Genomic DNA, 14,971 nt, shown 5'->3' with positions numbered 1-14,971 from the left:
TTTCTTTTCCTCTTAAATGTAATTTTTGTAAAGCCCAAATCCCATCTAGGATGTCTAGCTAAGAGAATTCTTCACATGGTATGTTTTAGCTTTAAATTAGCCCAAGTGATAGACTTGAAGTCCATAGGTGAAAGGAACACAAGCAAGAGAAAGAACTACCAGGATTATAGGAAGGGCAAAAGAGGAATCTTTTTGTTGACATCTGGGTTTGTGAGTTTGGTCATCTGTGCATATTTTAAGAAACAGTTTCCCTATCTTTTCAAACAGCTTCCATTTATGAATGAAAAATGAGAGCATATTGGCAATTACAATCTAGGAAGTCTATCCTGAGAAACCAATGGAAAAGTATTACGAGAAAAAAAACCTTTAAGGAGAGATTATAAAGAGAAAAACTCAACATGAAAAACTGATTGCTTTTTCAGTAGTACTATAATATTAACAGATGCTGTTTATTCAATAGTGTAATTCAGTCCAAGTTCTGATGCCTTTACCCTGCTTTTATTAATTATTTTTCCAGTAAAATACACATTCCTGTCAGGATCACAATGACTGCCTATGTTTAGCGAGGGCTTATGGTCCCCTTTTTCCCTCATCTTCCAGGCTAACATGAAATCTGATACACAGTGTTCACCCTGTCCTATGTATGCTTCTGGTGTTTCTGTTGTTGCTATGTGCTACAAATCAAGCTGGCAAAAAAAGGTTTATTGAAGTTGGGCCAGATGGTCAGAAGGGATATTTGCCTAGCAGAAGGGATGTAGCTGGGCAGTGACATAGAATGGGCCATGGGAAGGAAGATCAGAATTCATTACTTGAGAAAATTCAGTTACTGCATCGGACTAAGGGCAGCCCTTGGCCCAAGGGTTCAGCTGTCTGGGATCCAGCGCCTGATTTGGTGTGGCACAGCTCTGTGGTCTTGACTCAGTTTTAGTGAGAAAATTGCTTAAATACCAGAAAGTTCACAAACTAAAGCTATGCAAAATGAGAAAAGTGGAAAACACAGAGAGAAGCATTTTGTTAAAAGGGTAATAGTAGCAGCTCAAGGATACAAAAGTTAAAAAATCTATACCTTAAGGTATTAAAAAATCCTTAAAAGCAGAGAATCAGAATGCGGCAACTCAGCGACACTGAGGATCAGCTTGTTATGAGGATCAAGAAACCCAGTCCTTCCTCACCTGACTCATGTTTGCCTGCCCTGCACAGGCTCACTGGCTGTCTTACTGGGGTTGGTGAGCATGTTAACAGTGGCTATCTAGTGCGTGCATTAGCCAAGGCATAATTGTTTCATATGAATAAGTTGCATATATCATTCTTGCAACATCTCTTTGTACTGTGTAAAAATGGCCTGGTGATTTCTATGTAAGACTGCTCTCACTTATGCAAGGAGTAGCATCTAGCCATACACCGGGCAATCCTAGGCTATGTCTACACCAGTCAAGTCATACACCCCAAAGCAAATGGCACAGAGTAGCTTGCAAGTTAAGGGAAAAGCCTGCTGCAAGCTGGCTTCTCTAGAAGTGGACTGGTGACACTCACATTGCAATAACACCAAACTATAGGCATCCGAAGCACCTCTAAATCTGCTTGGTGGTAAGGCTAATAGTAGGCACATGGACAAACTGTTGAGGTTTCTAGTATTGGTTTGAGAGGCTACTTCTGCCTCTGCCCTTGTCAGTCTACCCATGGTCAAGAGAAGAGTTTAGACTTGGGGTGCCAACATTCACTGGTGGGATCAGATAGGGCCACATATTTGAGATGAACACCAGTAGGTACACATCTGCCATGCAACTCCAGCATAACACCTTCCGAGAGCTCAAACTGACAGCAAAATACAGTATGTTCCCCCTTTTGCTTCACCTCTAACTGGTTGGTGAGGTTTGGGACTGGCAGGCTCACTGCAAGCATCACCTCTCTGAAGCTATGTGCAGCCATGCACAAGGTAATCTGTCCACAGTAATCTGCACTGACAGCATAATGAAGGTGGCATGTGGCCCATGATGTGCTGGGGCCACTGACAAGATTTCTATGCCCGGTTGCGTCTCCTGAGAGGTTCCTATCCAGATATACGCCACAATGACTGCTGTTACCTGTTCTGCAAGCCCTAGTGAAACACTGTTTAGGAGAGCATTTGCAGCTGTGTGGCTCCATGCATACTGTGCTGGTTCATGCACAGGTTCCCACATTCTTCACAGGTGTTTGCTTGACTGAGCCCAGAGTGGGCTGACCTCAGGGCAGTGCTGGAGTATGGCTGACAATAAGAAGAATGAGATGGCACTTGCTGCCTTGATGTTGACCAAGTGATGCAGCTGGGGTGGGAAGCATGCGTGGTGAATTACTGTGATGGGAAGAGTGAAAAGGCTATGAGGCTGTAGCAACCACTTAGTATGATGTAATACCTATAAAGTCATCTTCTTTCACCTGTCGTTGTTGACCCTGAGTGCTTGAGCACTTGCACGTGTGAATCTGTGTGTGTGAGGAATGGCATTTCTTTGGCATGGGGAACTGGGGTCAGTTTCTCTTCCTCTACCTCTGACTTTGCCCCTAAATCTGTTGATTTAAATATCTGAGGAACTGGGCACGTTGGTCCCAGAGGCTGTGTACAGCAAGTTGCACAGTGGCAGGACTCTACCTAGACATCTGATGAAATTTGTCACCTAAACCACCATTATTCTGAGTTACACGTAACCTGGATTAATATCAGAAGAATTGCGATAGGCAGCCCTGAAATGTTTGAATTAAAAGTGGCACTGCTTGATACCATGCCAACAACCCACAGCACTGAGCTGCCAGGCTGTTACCAAACAGGGTGAAAGCACCCCCATTCCCGTGCCTGCTCCAAACATATGGAGACCAAACTGACAGTGAGGAAATCCCTTTACACAAAGCTTTTCTCTGCATAAACACATCTAGGAGCTAGTCACTCACAGTTCGGGAGGATGAATCCTATTCTGCCATTAGTACATGGGAGAGAGAAGACATTGTGGGATAATACTTCTGGTGACATGGTTTTGCTTTAAAAACTTCTACTGCATTGCAGCCATTAACAGTAAAGAATAGTAAATATAAACTATTGCAGCCATTACAAATCAGTGATGTATTTTGTGCAAGGAGTCACCAGTTAAATTTCCATTTGAGTTCAAAGAAAGGGATGGCCCATACCATTGCAGAGTTTAAACTGGAGGTAAGCAGTTACATGGGTTCTCTGACGCATTGAGTTGTGTCTACCGGCAAATGACTGAACTGGGGTCTGGCGTCCCGGTTTCTTCCCAAACTGGCTGAGAGTCACTTAATTATCCTGGCACAAGGTAGCAGTACTGCAACTCTCCCTCTGGGTCTGGGTGCAAGGCTTGACTCCAGCCTGCTTGCGGCAGCCAGGAGAAGGGAAAATGCCGTGGGCTTCTGATGGGGTGGGCTCTGCCATCTGTCTTGGGAGTGACCTTAAGCACCCAGAGCCTCGCTGGCCACTGCTATCACTTGTACTCTGAAGGTGATTAGAAATGAGATTTTTATGATGCCAAATAGGCTTATTCAGACAAATCAGCGAGACTTTTGAAAGAAAGGCTGTGGATAATCCTGCTCCAGCTTTGAAGACATTCTCGGACATTTTAAACTGTTTTTTACTTGTTACTCCACCAAGTGTTCAGTGATATTAATATTTGAATTCCTGCCAAATGTGTGGTGTTTTTTGAAGCTCAAAAGTAGACATCAGGTAGAGCTAAAACAGTTACAAATCAGATATTTTTGTACTTAATTGTGAAGACTAGAACTAGAACTAGGACCCTAACTGAAAAGCACAGCAGAGCTCTTATGCTTAAAATAGGTTAATCTTCAATAGAGAAAAAGGATCATGTTTAGCTGTTACTAAATAGTTGCAGGTAAGTCAACACGTGCTTTCTTATAGTGAACATAGAGCTACCTTTGCTTACAAAGGAAACTGCTGAAAAAAAAAAAAACATTTGCTGAACCACAACAGAATAGATTTGTGGGTTTTTTTTAAGGTTTGAACATATGCCAACAAACGGGAATTGGATTTTATCAAGCATCAGCACAGTTTCTTGTGTCACAAAACAAGGCTGTTTAGAAGCACAGGTTACATTTTCACATCCCTTTAAAAGAACTCTCATTCCTCTGTAAACTAGCTCACATCATTTCCAAGCAAATCCCTTGCCTCTGGTTTCTCATCAGCAAGTCTTTAAAGCTGAAAATTGAGAAAAAAACATGAAACAAAACCAAATGAAACCAGCGGTTTAAAACACAGGTATGCCTGTTCACTTAGTCTCACTGGCTGATAACATTTATCACATATGGCAGCTTTTTTTCTTTCTTATGCTTCCAGAGCAAGGACATAACTTTGTAAAATTATTTCCAGGGATCTGTAATAAAAAAGAAGATTTGCATTTTGCTAATGTCAGTGCAAATCAGGAGTTATTCTCTTGGAATTGACAGAGCTGCACAGACATAAGGAAAAGAAGTGGATTGCCATTTCTAGTGAGCACTTCACTTTAATTTCCATGAACATGTCTTCTCATTTCCCTCATGTTATATTTGGTGCATTACAGCAGTCAGTGGCAGACTTAACGTTGTACAGATTTTTGTCTCATAAACAAAACAATAAAAAAAACACAGAGCAAATTTCAAGGCTAAGATTTATGTCCTATTATGTGATGTACAGTGATGCATGTTGCTGACCTTGGCCTTTCTATTAACTTCCACACAGAAGACTGCTTGCAACAGAGCAAAATAAAAATCGTGTGGTCTGATGCATTTTTCCCTCATCCACAGTTCTTTAGCTGTGATGGGGATAGTGTGGGAGGCAGGTCCACTAAAAGCACTGCTGGCAAGAAATTGTATTAAAGAGTTGAACATTTAGATTACAAGCCCATATATGTATAAACACACACACATATTCCCTCTTAATGTCTCTGCCATTCTTGGCAATGAATCCAAACCAGCTGTGCTTTCAAAAGTAGCTGCCCTTTGATGCTATGACCTCCTGCAGCACTGAAGAGCCCAGCTGAAGTCACAAAGGGAAAGATCCCCTTTGTTCCCTAGAAAACATTCTGCCATGAAATTCGGCAGGTTCCTCTTATTTACTACAAAATGGAGACAGAAGGATGACTGTTTTTTACCCCTGCTTGTTCAGCTTTGGAGACTTAAATTGTCTTGTAACTGTTCAGATTTCAAACTGCAATGTTTTTTGCAATTTAGCCTTACGTGTTACCTCTGCTAGGAACTTCAAAGTTCTTTGCTGCTTTTTTCTGAGTTGTTTAAGTTTTGGCAGCAGTACCACGCACATTTCTTTAGGTTTGCTGTTGAAAAACCTGGAGATCATAGGTCAAGTAGTAAAGACTGTTAGACATAACTTTTGATATCTGCTCTGTTTTGCTTTTTGGTTTTATTAATAGAGACATTTCCTTTTTAAAGAGGAATGACCACTCATCAGTGGGTATTTATTGCACTATTTACAATGATTACCAAGTTCATTTTGACTAAAGAAATGCAAACCTTAAAAGAATATTTTTGGGTAATAGTGTATACTGAATATCACCTGACTTTTTTGCACAGTAGAACAGTGCAAAATTAAGCATATAAAGCAAAGCTAGATAACTGAAAACAAGACTGAAATGGGGGATACAAGACAAGTCTACTGCATATCAGAAGGGAAAATGTAGATGAAATACAATCTAAGTGTCATATAGTTTCCAATCATACAGAGGACATATTAGTTACAGGTAAATGAAGCTTGAAAGAAAGAGAGCTTCCTTTGACACCATGTACTCATTCCTCACATTGTTTTGATTTTAGAAGTTAAAAATACAGAACTAAAATATTGGCCCATGTATATTCTGTATATTCTGAAACCTTTACTATAAACTTTCTCACTTGCAAAAGAATGCACCCAATGTTTCATAATGATGAATACATAGTTGTGGCTCTGTTTCCAGTACCTCTGTATCTTTGGCAAATAAATCAGTTTACAACATGTCTGACTAATAATTAACACACACACACAGAGTCTTCCTAGAAAACCATAGTCTGCAGCTTTCTGTTCAGATTCCTTTCTGAATACTAACTGAAGGTATCATATCTACAGTAAATGGACATTTACCAATAAAGTGAAGCACAGAGAGCTTTAAAAAAAAGCTGCTAGAGGCAGAAGAATGTGGCTCAAAAGTCATATTTTGCTCTTGTATTGCATTGCAAGTGAAGTTTGGATGGCAAAGCAGCTTGACTCTAGAAGAAATTTCCCCCGAGGACTTTACTCTGTTGAAGACAGTGGTTCTGCGAAGTGGAACAGGCTAAAAAGGAGTCTGTATCAGGGAAGGTCCTGCAGGATACGAGGCTGCTGCACAGGAAGAGATGATGACTGCAGCTTTAACATTGTCTCCAAAGCAGCTATATGTTACTGTGACCAGTTCTGTGTCTCAGGTTCTCCTGGCCCTGTGGACTGTTGTGCTGACTACTGGGATGTCTGTGACCACCCCATTGAGCCCACCAGGTCAGATGAGCCTTGGCCACCTCCAGCATCAGGTAGGTATAGGGAAAATGCTCAGTTGGCACTAGTGCATCACATTAAAAATATACTTGGAAATAAAATTACTGATTAATCTTTAGAGAGTATACATCCTAAAAATTTGACTGAAGACATAGTGGACAAAGACACTGAGTATGAAATGAGAGTAAGAATTATGCTTGCTGTTATTTCCTTGTCTCTAGGGTCATATTTTTAGCATTGGTTAGATCATATTTTTTGTTGGACAGAACCTCTGTTTTTCCTGAAACTTCTCAGAGATAACCTCATTGGGTCAAAATTAGTGTAATCTCAACAATTTCAATAGAGCTTCACAGATTAACGTGAGATGAACAGCAAGCTCTAAACTTTTGTATTCATCAGAACAAATAAATCATCAAGAAAACTGAGGCTTGTCCTGCATGATACTGCTCTGAGGTATTCTGCAATATTTTTGATCCAGCATAGCTTTTCTGTGGGACAGTTTTTCCTGCAACAGCTCAGGTGCTGGAGTAGGTGAAAGGATGTGGTTAGAACAAGGATATCTGGCATATTTTAGTTTCTTACCAGTTAGTTTGTAGTGGGTGTTCCTCCAGGACTACTCTAAACTCAGTCTATTTTTTTAGAACTAGAGATTGCAAAAAAATTATCTACAAACAGCTGGTCCTCCCTTGGTTCCTGCATAGGCCAAATCTCTGCTGGTGAGAAAAGTTTAGAATTATGGATTTTAAGACTATGTAGCTTCTTATAATTGGTAGACCAAATCTGGCTGAAAATGTGGAAACTGTACTAAACTTTCAAAAGCCTGAAATCAACAAACCCATCACTTTTTAAAGTTAACCGTTTCTTTGCAATAAGCCTGCTGCTTGCATTCCAGCACTCAGACCGCAGCTTTTCAGGAGGCTGTGCTCTTAAGCCAGGCATGCAGCCAAAATCTGATTAGTGGGAGTGACAGAAATGCTGTAAAACAAATTCGATTTTTCAAAGTGTTTCTAATCATCTGAAAGAATGATTTATGTAAATAAAGACATTTGTTTCATCTTTATTTGGTGCAGTAGTGTATATTACTTCCAACAGAGCAGGGGGTTGTTGTTTTAAGCTTTACATAAACATTTAGCAGTGTTTCTGGTCCAGAGCTGACAGACAGCCTGTGGGTCTGGTTTCGCAAAGTCTTTCACGGAAACGAATCACTACAAAACCAGTTTGCCATGTGGGCCCTGCCGTAGGTCTACCTCTAAAAGGTAAAAGTGTAACAGGCGGTTCAGATAACAGAATAGGTGAGGAGTAATATTTTTACTGCCTCTCTCAATCCAATTTTTTGCATGTGTGTTCACTGCTTTGTAACTCCTGGACTGTACATACCTGCCAGAGGTAGCAATTATATTTACTCTATTCAAGCACCTTTATTTGTCCTATAGGTGAGCTTATATCTTACTTTTATAACTCAAATCAAAACAAGATCCTGTTTTTCTGATCCTTAAAATGCTTCCCTGATGGAAAGTCTGCAGCTTTTTAAAATCTGTTTATTGGATATTTGTTATGTAAGTAATTTAAAGGGTAAAAGGAGAATAATAAAACAGCCAAAATACAGCAGGAATAAAGAATAACTCTAAAGGAACTTTCTAGAACTGGAATGTCTGAGGAACAGGGAAGAGATAATTTAATTGGAAGAAAAAAATGGAGAAACAAAAAGGACTGAATGCCTGAAGATTAAGCAAACTATGAGGCATTTTTAGAAATGACATAAGTATATTAGCTCACTTTTAGTAACTGAGACAATACTTCTGCCTTTGGCTAAGAATTATTTAAGCACTAGATGACCACATACGCCAAAGTACTTTTCACCTGGAAGATTTTGATCTTTCGGTTGCCTGTGGTTTTGCTCTCAGTGCTTCCTGAGTCATATTTCTTTAAATAAACCAGTAAACCGAAGTGCTTTACATGGGCTGGAATGAGCAGCAATAAAACTGCTCAGTGCTTTATTACTGGATCCCCGTCTATTTACTGACTAGGTGCATGGCAGCAGTAAGCCACGCTGTGACTTCTTCCATGGGTGTGCGCCATGCTGAGGGCCAGTCTTGATTGAACTACATGGAACTGCTTTGATTTTGCCTTAATGAACCCAGCATTCAGTGCGTTTCAATGGCTTTCCTGTGTAGTTTCAGAAGACTGTGCACATTCCTGCCTTAGATACCGAAAAGAAGTTCTATTTGGTAGACGTCCAGACATCCAGAGAGTTTGCTAATTGCTTTTACACTCCACAGTCAGGATCTGGCCTACAAGTGAGTAAACCTGGAGACGTTTCACCGGCAGAAGTACTTACATCAATACTGGGGGCAAATGACGGAAGAGCTGAAAGGGTATAGGAATGCTGGACTGGGAGGGAAGTCCTCATTTATCAAATGTTCTTCCTTCCAATCATGATTTTCACATCATATACTCCCATTCATAAAGTCATCAGGCTGCATCTTCAAATTAATTAATTTCCCACTTAATATTCCAACCTCATATATTCATGGCCAGACAATCTCACTGTGTTCTCATGCAAACAGCGTTTTTTAGCTTAGATATCTCTGCTCTCTGCCACCTATGCCTCAGGCAGCACTCCTGGCCCTCTAAGTCTTAATTTGGCTAGACTAAAGAAACTGTATGGTTTTAATATTCAATACCCTAAGCATACATTATTAGAAAGCTGCTTCTTTACTTGTCCAGGTTTGCATTTTTTCTCGGGCATGGGTGGTTGGGCCTGCCAGCGGAGCTCCAGCGAGGCTCCGTCCTGTCGCTCAGACACTGTGCCAATACTTCCGTCCCTCGATATATTTGAAATATCTTGCTTGACGCCTCCTTCCAGCTACTGCCTGATGCTGACTTTGTGGCAGACTGTGACAAACCGTGACACTTAAGCAATTTGCTTTGGGTATTCTCTGAAAAATGGCTCTGATCTTAGCAGAAGCTGAATTAGAGCAGACACTTAGGGCTTCAGGCTGCTTAGGTGGGATATATCTCACCTACATCTGTGCTTGCTAATGTAGCCTGCTGTATGACTAACGGGGAAAGATAGGCAGTTATAATTAATTCATCAGCTCTGGTCTACTTCTGTACTTTGGTATGAAATCAGCTATGGCTTAGAAGTGCATATTTCTCTCCTGCCGATAAAGGAGGTGTAGGCGGCTGTAGCGTATATGTATATGTCTGGGCAGACAAACTCCAGCCCTTGCCATGAGAGGAGGATGGCCTTTCTCACACTTGTGGTGGGAAAAAAGAGTGATATAGTGCAAATGCAAGTCAACACTGTATTAATATGAAATATGTTTAAGCTTCTTGAAAATGGAGGAGAAAGGAGAACTTGGGAGTTCTGGCTCCAAACCGTTTCTGTGGGGGAAGGAACATGATCTCTACCTGTAGGCTCACCAGTGGAGGGATCGTGAGAACAAGCTGGACAACGAAGACCGATGTGATAAATGTACAATGTGTGTTATAGACTTGATCCAAAGCCCTGCACAGGCATTCTGGATCTTTCGTTTACTGAAGCTTTGACAATCAAGCGCACTGAAGAAACAGTTTAAGTGGAAGATCTTAAAGCACACACAAAGCCTTTTCTCAGTGAAGTGTTACCAAAGAAAAAAATTAGGAGGCATGTTTTTGTTTGGAAAAATCATCGCTCAATTTAGGTTTTATACTGGGTTTTGGAGAGTATATAAAACATACATTTGCCTTAAAACATAATTGATCTGTCTGTTTTTCAAAGAGGAATTAAACTGGCAAGGAAAAAGAATGTATTACAATAGGTTTGGAGAGTTATTAGTTTTTTAAATTTTATAACTGGAAAAACTTATTTCTATTTTAATTGCCAATTAGGAAATGATTTTTATTAGAAATGTATTCTGGAAAATAACTTTATTTGAAGAATTATTTTTATTTACATGTAAGATAATAATTTTTCAGTGGGTGTTCTGAATCTGTTGCTGATTTTATTTGCTATGAATGGTAATGTACCTGGTAAAAAATTATAATACATCAAACTGCCTTCATTACTTGGAAGAAACTGGAAATAGATATTGCCGACTTTCAACTAAATAATTTATGCATACTGCATACAATCAATTAATTCAATAGTAGCAAGAGTTTTGAGTTAATTCACTTCAAAAATGATTTTCTTTTTTCACACATCTATATGTTATGTTGACAGGTTGTTATAAAGATGGCCGATATTACGGAGAAGGAGCAATAATTAAAGACAACTGCAATTCCTGGTAATGTTTCAGACAACAGCAAATTGCATTTTATTTAGCATATGTCATGAAACAGGAATTAAGGTAGTGAGCATCCTTAAATTCATATTAAACATGTAATCAAATCAAAATGGTTGGAAGAGTAGTGCTGTATTAAGGTATTGTAGAATGAGATTACAGACAATTTAGAAGAATGGCAAGAGGTCAATGGGCTTTCTAATTGAGATATGAAAATAAGAGTATTAAAAACTCCTTCTCACTCGCCTAATTCTGTTCCTGCTCAGTCAATCTGCTGGCTCTGACCTGAGTCAAAATGGTTTCAGCCTAGACCTGGGCATTGACCTGAATGCAGACAGAACAAATAACATTAAAGTTTAGGGGATTATTTTAGAACATCTTCCTGTGTTTCTCTGGCATGAGTGATGAGACCTTACATTATTTCATAAGGGAAGAATATATATATGTATATTTACATAGGAAAGGGTTGAACTGTTTGAGCATCCCTTTCTCTGCCTTGAGACAGGAGCAGACAGTGCAGGAGGGGAGCTCTGCTGCTGACCCTGGCAGTTGGCTGCCTGAGCTGCTTCCCTGCTTCGCCTCCAGCACCTGCTTTTGCCCTGCACCTCCAGCCCCAGGGCAGCCCAGGGCGCTCCAGCAGCACCCAAACAGCTCTGGGGCCCCCACTGCCCTGACTTTAGACCAGGGTCCTTGGAGCAAGGTGTCTATGATCAAAGGGATCCTTTGTGGGTTTCCAGAGTGAAACTTCCTCAAAACATCTCATTTACAGGACATTGCCTTTTTTCCCTGGTTTGGTCCCACAAAGATGGAAGCAAAATTTTTCAGATACCACCTTTCCCACAAGCTGTAAATCTTCCCACCTTGTTCCATTTTTTTCTCCATCTTTCTTCTGCTGTTAAAGTGCATATTTTTCATTTGAAAATTCATTTTCTGCTCAGTGATATTCTTGCCTTTTCAGCAAATGCTTCCAAAGTCTCTGGAAGTGTTCAAAAGAAGTATGCCTAGTTCGCCAAGACTTAATTCAGCACATCAATTCTGGAGATTATGGGTGAGAACACTTTTATTTTAAGGTTTTGTTGTAAACTACTGTATTGCTTATCGTATGTATGTGCAAATTACAAGTTATGCAGTCCTCCCCACCCCTTCCTTCCACAATTCCATTACAGCAATTTGACATTAAATGTACACCTGTGAAATTTTCCTAAATCTCTGGCAGATTATAGAGTTTTAAATGGAAGGCTACTGAAAGTCTCATGCTCCTAAGAGTTGACATTGTAAACATCTATCTAAAACATTCTCCAAATTTAGTAAATTTTTTTCCTCACAGAACACAATTTAGATCATTTTCCTCTATTCTTTACTTTATTTATTACTTGGGATACATATTTAAAGTCATTTTTTCTCCTCCCTCAAGAGCATTGTTCCACATAACAGGACTCTAGGTAGCATTGGAAGAGGAGAGGAGAGAACGGGTCAAATGGAGACCAAGATATCAGAACTTTGTGGGGCTCGGTGTTTTTCTTGCTACCAGATTTTATTCCCCCCAGGCAGTGCAGAGTGATTAGGGACACCTCAGTACTGGAGCTGTGCCTTGGGAGCCTCCTGATCATTTACAGACAGAGATACAAGGGGTTGCCTCCCTAGGAGCTGAGGTACTAAATTTATCAATGAATGAAGCCTGCCCAGATTTCAAGCTGTGACTCAGTGCTGAAACATTTTGTACTTCATGGGAGACATTCAAACCAGCTGAGTTACGACAGACAATTATCCAGGGAACTCCAGGCCTGTCAGCCTGACCTCAGTCCCAGGGAAGATTATGAAGCAGATCATCCTGAGTGCCATCATGTGGCACGTAGATGACAACCAGGTGATCGGGCCTGGTCAGAATGGGTTTATGAAAGGCAGGTCCTTGACTAACCTGATCTCCTTCTATGACAAGGTGACCTGCCTAGTGGATGAGGGAAAGGTTGTGGATATAGTCTACCTGGACTTTAGTAAAGCCTGTGACACTCTCTCCCACAGCATTCTCCTGGAGAAACTGACTGCTCATGGCTTGGGTGGGCATACTCTTCGCTGGGTAAAAGACTGGCGGGACGGCTGGGAACGAAGGGTTGTGGTGAATGGAGTTAAATCCAGTTGGTGGCCCGTCACAAGTGGTGTTCCCCAGGGCTCAGTATTGGGGCCAGTTTTGTTTAATATCTTTATCAATGATCTGGACAAGGACATCAAGTGCACCCTCAGTAAGTTTGCTGATGGGCTGAGGCCAATTGTATGCGGTTCAACAGGGCCAAGTCCTGGGTCCTCAACTTGGGTCACAACAACCCCATGCAACGCTACAGGCTTGGGGATGAGTGGCTGGAAAGCTGCCCAGCAGAAAAGAACCTGGGGGTGTTGGTCGACAGCTGGCTGAAGATGAGCCAGCAGTGTGCCCAGGTGGCCAAGAAGGCCAACGGCATCCTGGCCTGTATCAGAAACAGTGTGGCCAGCAGGAGTAGGGAATTGATTTTCCCCGCTGTACTCGGTGCTGGTGAGGCCGCACCTTGAATACTGTGTTCAGTTTTGGGGTTCTTACTCCAAGAAGGACATTGAGGTGCTGGAGCGTGTCCAGAGAAGGGCAGCGAAGGTGGTGAGAGGTCTGGAGCACAAGTCTTATGAGGAGCGGCTGAGGGAACTGGGGTTGTTCAGTCTGGAGAAGAGGAGGCTGAGGGGAGACCTTATCGCTCTCTACAACTACCTGCAAGGAGGTTGTAGAGAGGTGGGTGCTGGTCTCTTCTCCCAAGTGACAAGTGATAGGACAAGAGGAAATGGCCTCAAGTTGCACCAGGGTATTTTTAGATTGGACATTAGGAAAAAAATCTTCGCTGAAAGGGTTGTCGGACATTGGAACAGGCTGCCCAGGGAGGTGGTTGAGTCACCATCCCTGGAGGTATTTAAAAGACGTGTGGATGAGATGCTTAGGGGACATGGTTTAGTGGTGGACTTGGCAGTGTTAGGTTGATGGTTGGACTTGATGATCTTAAAGGTCTTTTCCAGCCTAAATGATTCTATGATTCTAACTTAGGCAACTGGAGCCCTTCACCTCTCTAATGTCGGTAATAAGTGGTAAGGTTTGCCACAGGGTGGTTAAGCCCACCTGAGATATGACTCAACTTCTGCAGGTGCTTGCACTCTTCACTGACTACAGGCAGTGCAAGAGCAATGAGGCTTCTCATTTAGGCAGCATGAATCCCACCTCCTTGTTCCTCATACACAAGCAAGCAAGAAATGTGTGAAGAGAATGCTGTCCCCTGTGGCTCAGCTCTTTTCCAGTAATAATAAATTTCAGTGTGTTCCAAATGTGTATGGCTGCAAGTTTTTTTTTTTTTTCTGTTGTGCATACAGTTTGCAGGGTTAACGCTAGAAGTCTAGCCTACCTGAGAGTAGGGAGGGAATAATTAAAGAGCCATGGGGAGCCCTTTCTCTCTACCTGGCTCTTGGTGTAAAACTCAGGCAGAATGTGTCAGCTGGACTTTCTTCTGGGTTCAACAGTGTCTCACTGCTGGTGCACCAGAGCTTAAAGGCAATGTAACTCACTACATGAAGCTGTTAGTTCTCTGTAGGCATCTGGTCTGAAGCATAATTTGAGCATAACTTCAAGACAACAGTAACTGTTATAGCTGAACATCTTGTTTTCCAGTACTTCTCTGAAGCATTGCATGCTCATCTCCTGCAGGCTGACATGATGCTGACCTCAAATCACCACTTTTCATATACTGCTGTGTTGCTCTATCCTACGCTCATTTGAAGTGGAAGAGCCCGTACTAAATATTTTCTCATGCGTATCAAATACAATGTTTTGAAATGTAATTTGAAAGATTTCTTTCTGGATGTTATTGTTAGCAGTGCTCTTACAAAGGAGCAATGCATTAATGTGAGTGGTATCTTGTTTGTTTCTTTTCTGTCTGTGAGGAAGATGGAAAGCTGACAACTACAGTCAATTCTGGGGAATGACAGTGGAAGAAGGTTTCAAAAAGCGCCTGGGCACCTTCCCTCCATCTCATTCCTTGCTGAATATGAGAGAAGCTCCAGTAAGTGTCATGTACAATTGTTAAATTTTTTAATAACTTTATCACATGGAAAAATAAATGTGGACAATTATAAGATTATGATTCAGGTATTTAACACAAAATGCTTCCATGTTGAATATGAAGCTCCCAAAATAGTTCTCCAAGCC

At 41.3% G+C, this 14,971-nt stretch overlaps 1 protein-coding gene across 1 annotated transcript in view; it reads left to right on the top strand.

The window, feature by feature from the left end:
* Nucleotides 1-6,158: 6,158 nt before the first annotated feature.
* TINAG (tubulointerstitial nephritis antigen) overlaps nucleotides 6,159-14,971 on the top strand; it is a 48,332-nt gene continuing 39,519 nt past the window's right edge. Inside the window, exons 1-4 of the mRNA XM_059835791.1 lie at nucleotides 6,159-6,528; nucleotides 10,698-10,761; nucleotides 11,717-11,806; nucleotides 14,711-14,825. Of these exons, the coding sequence (XP_059691774.1) occupies nucleotides 6,159-6,528; nucleotides 10,698-10,761; nucleotides 11,717-11,806; nucleotides 14,711-14,825 (639 nt within the window). The remainder of the gene's footprint in view (nucleotides 6,529-10,697; nucleotides 10,762-11,716; nucleotides 11,807-14,710; nucleotides 14,826-14,971) is intronic.

This window comes from Gavia stellata, chromosome 2 (genome assembly GCF_030936135.1).
Source record: "Gavia stellata isolate bGavSte3 chromosome 2, bGavSte3.hap2, whole genome shotgun sequence".
Lineage (NCBI taxonomy): Eukaryota > Metazoa > Chordata > Aves > Gaviiformes > Gaviidae > Gavia > Gavia stellata.
This window is presented reverse-complemented; position numbering and strand designations above follow the sequence as displayed.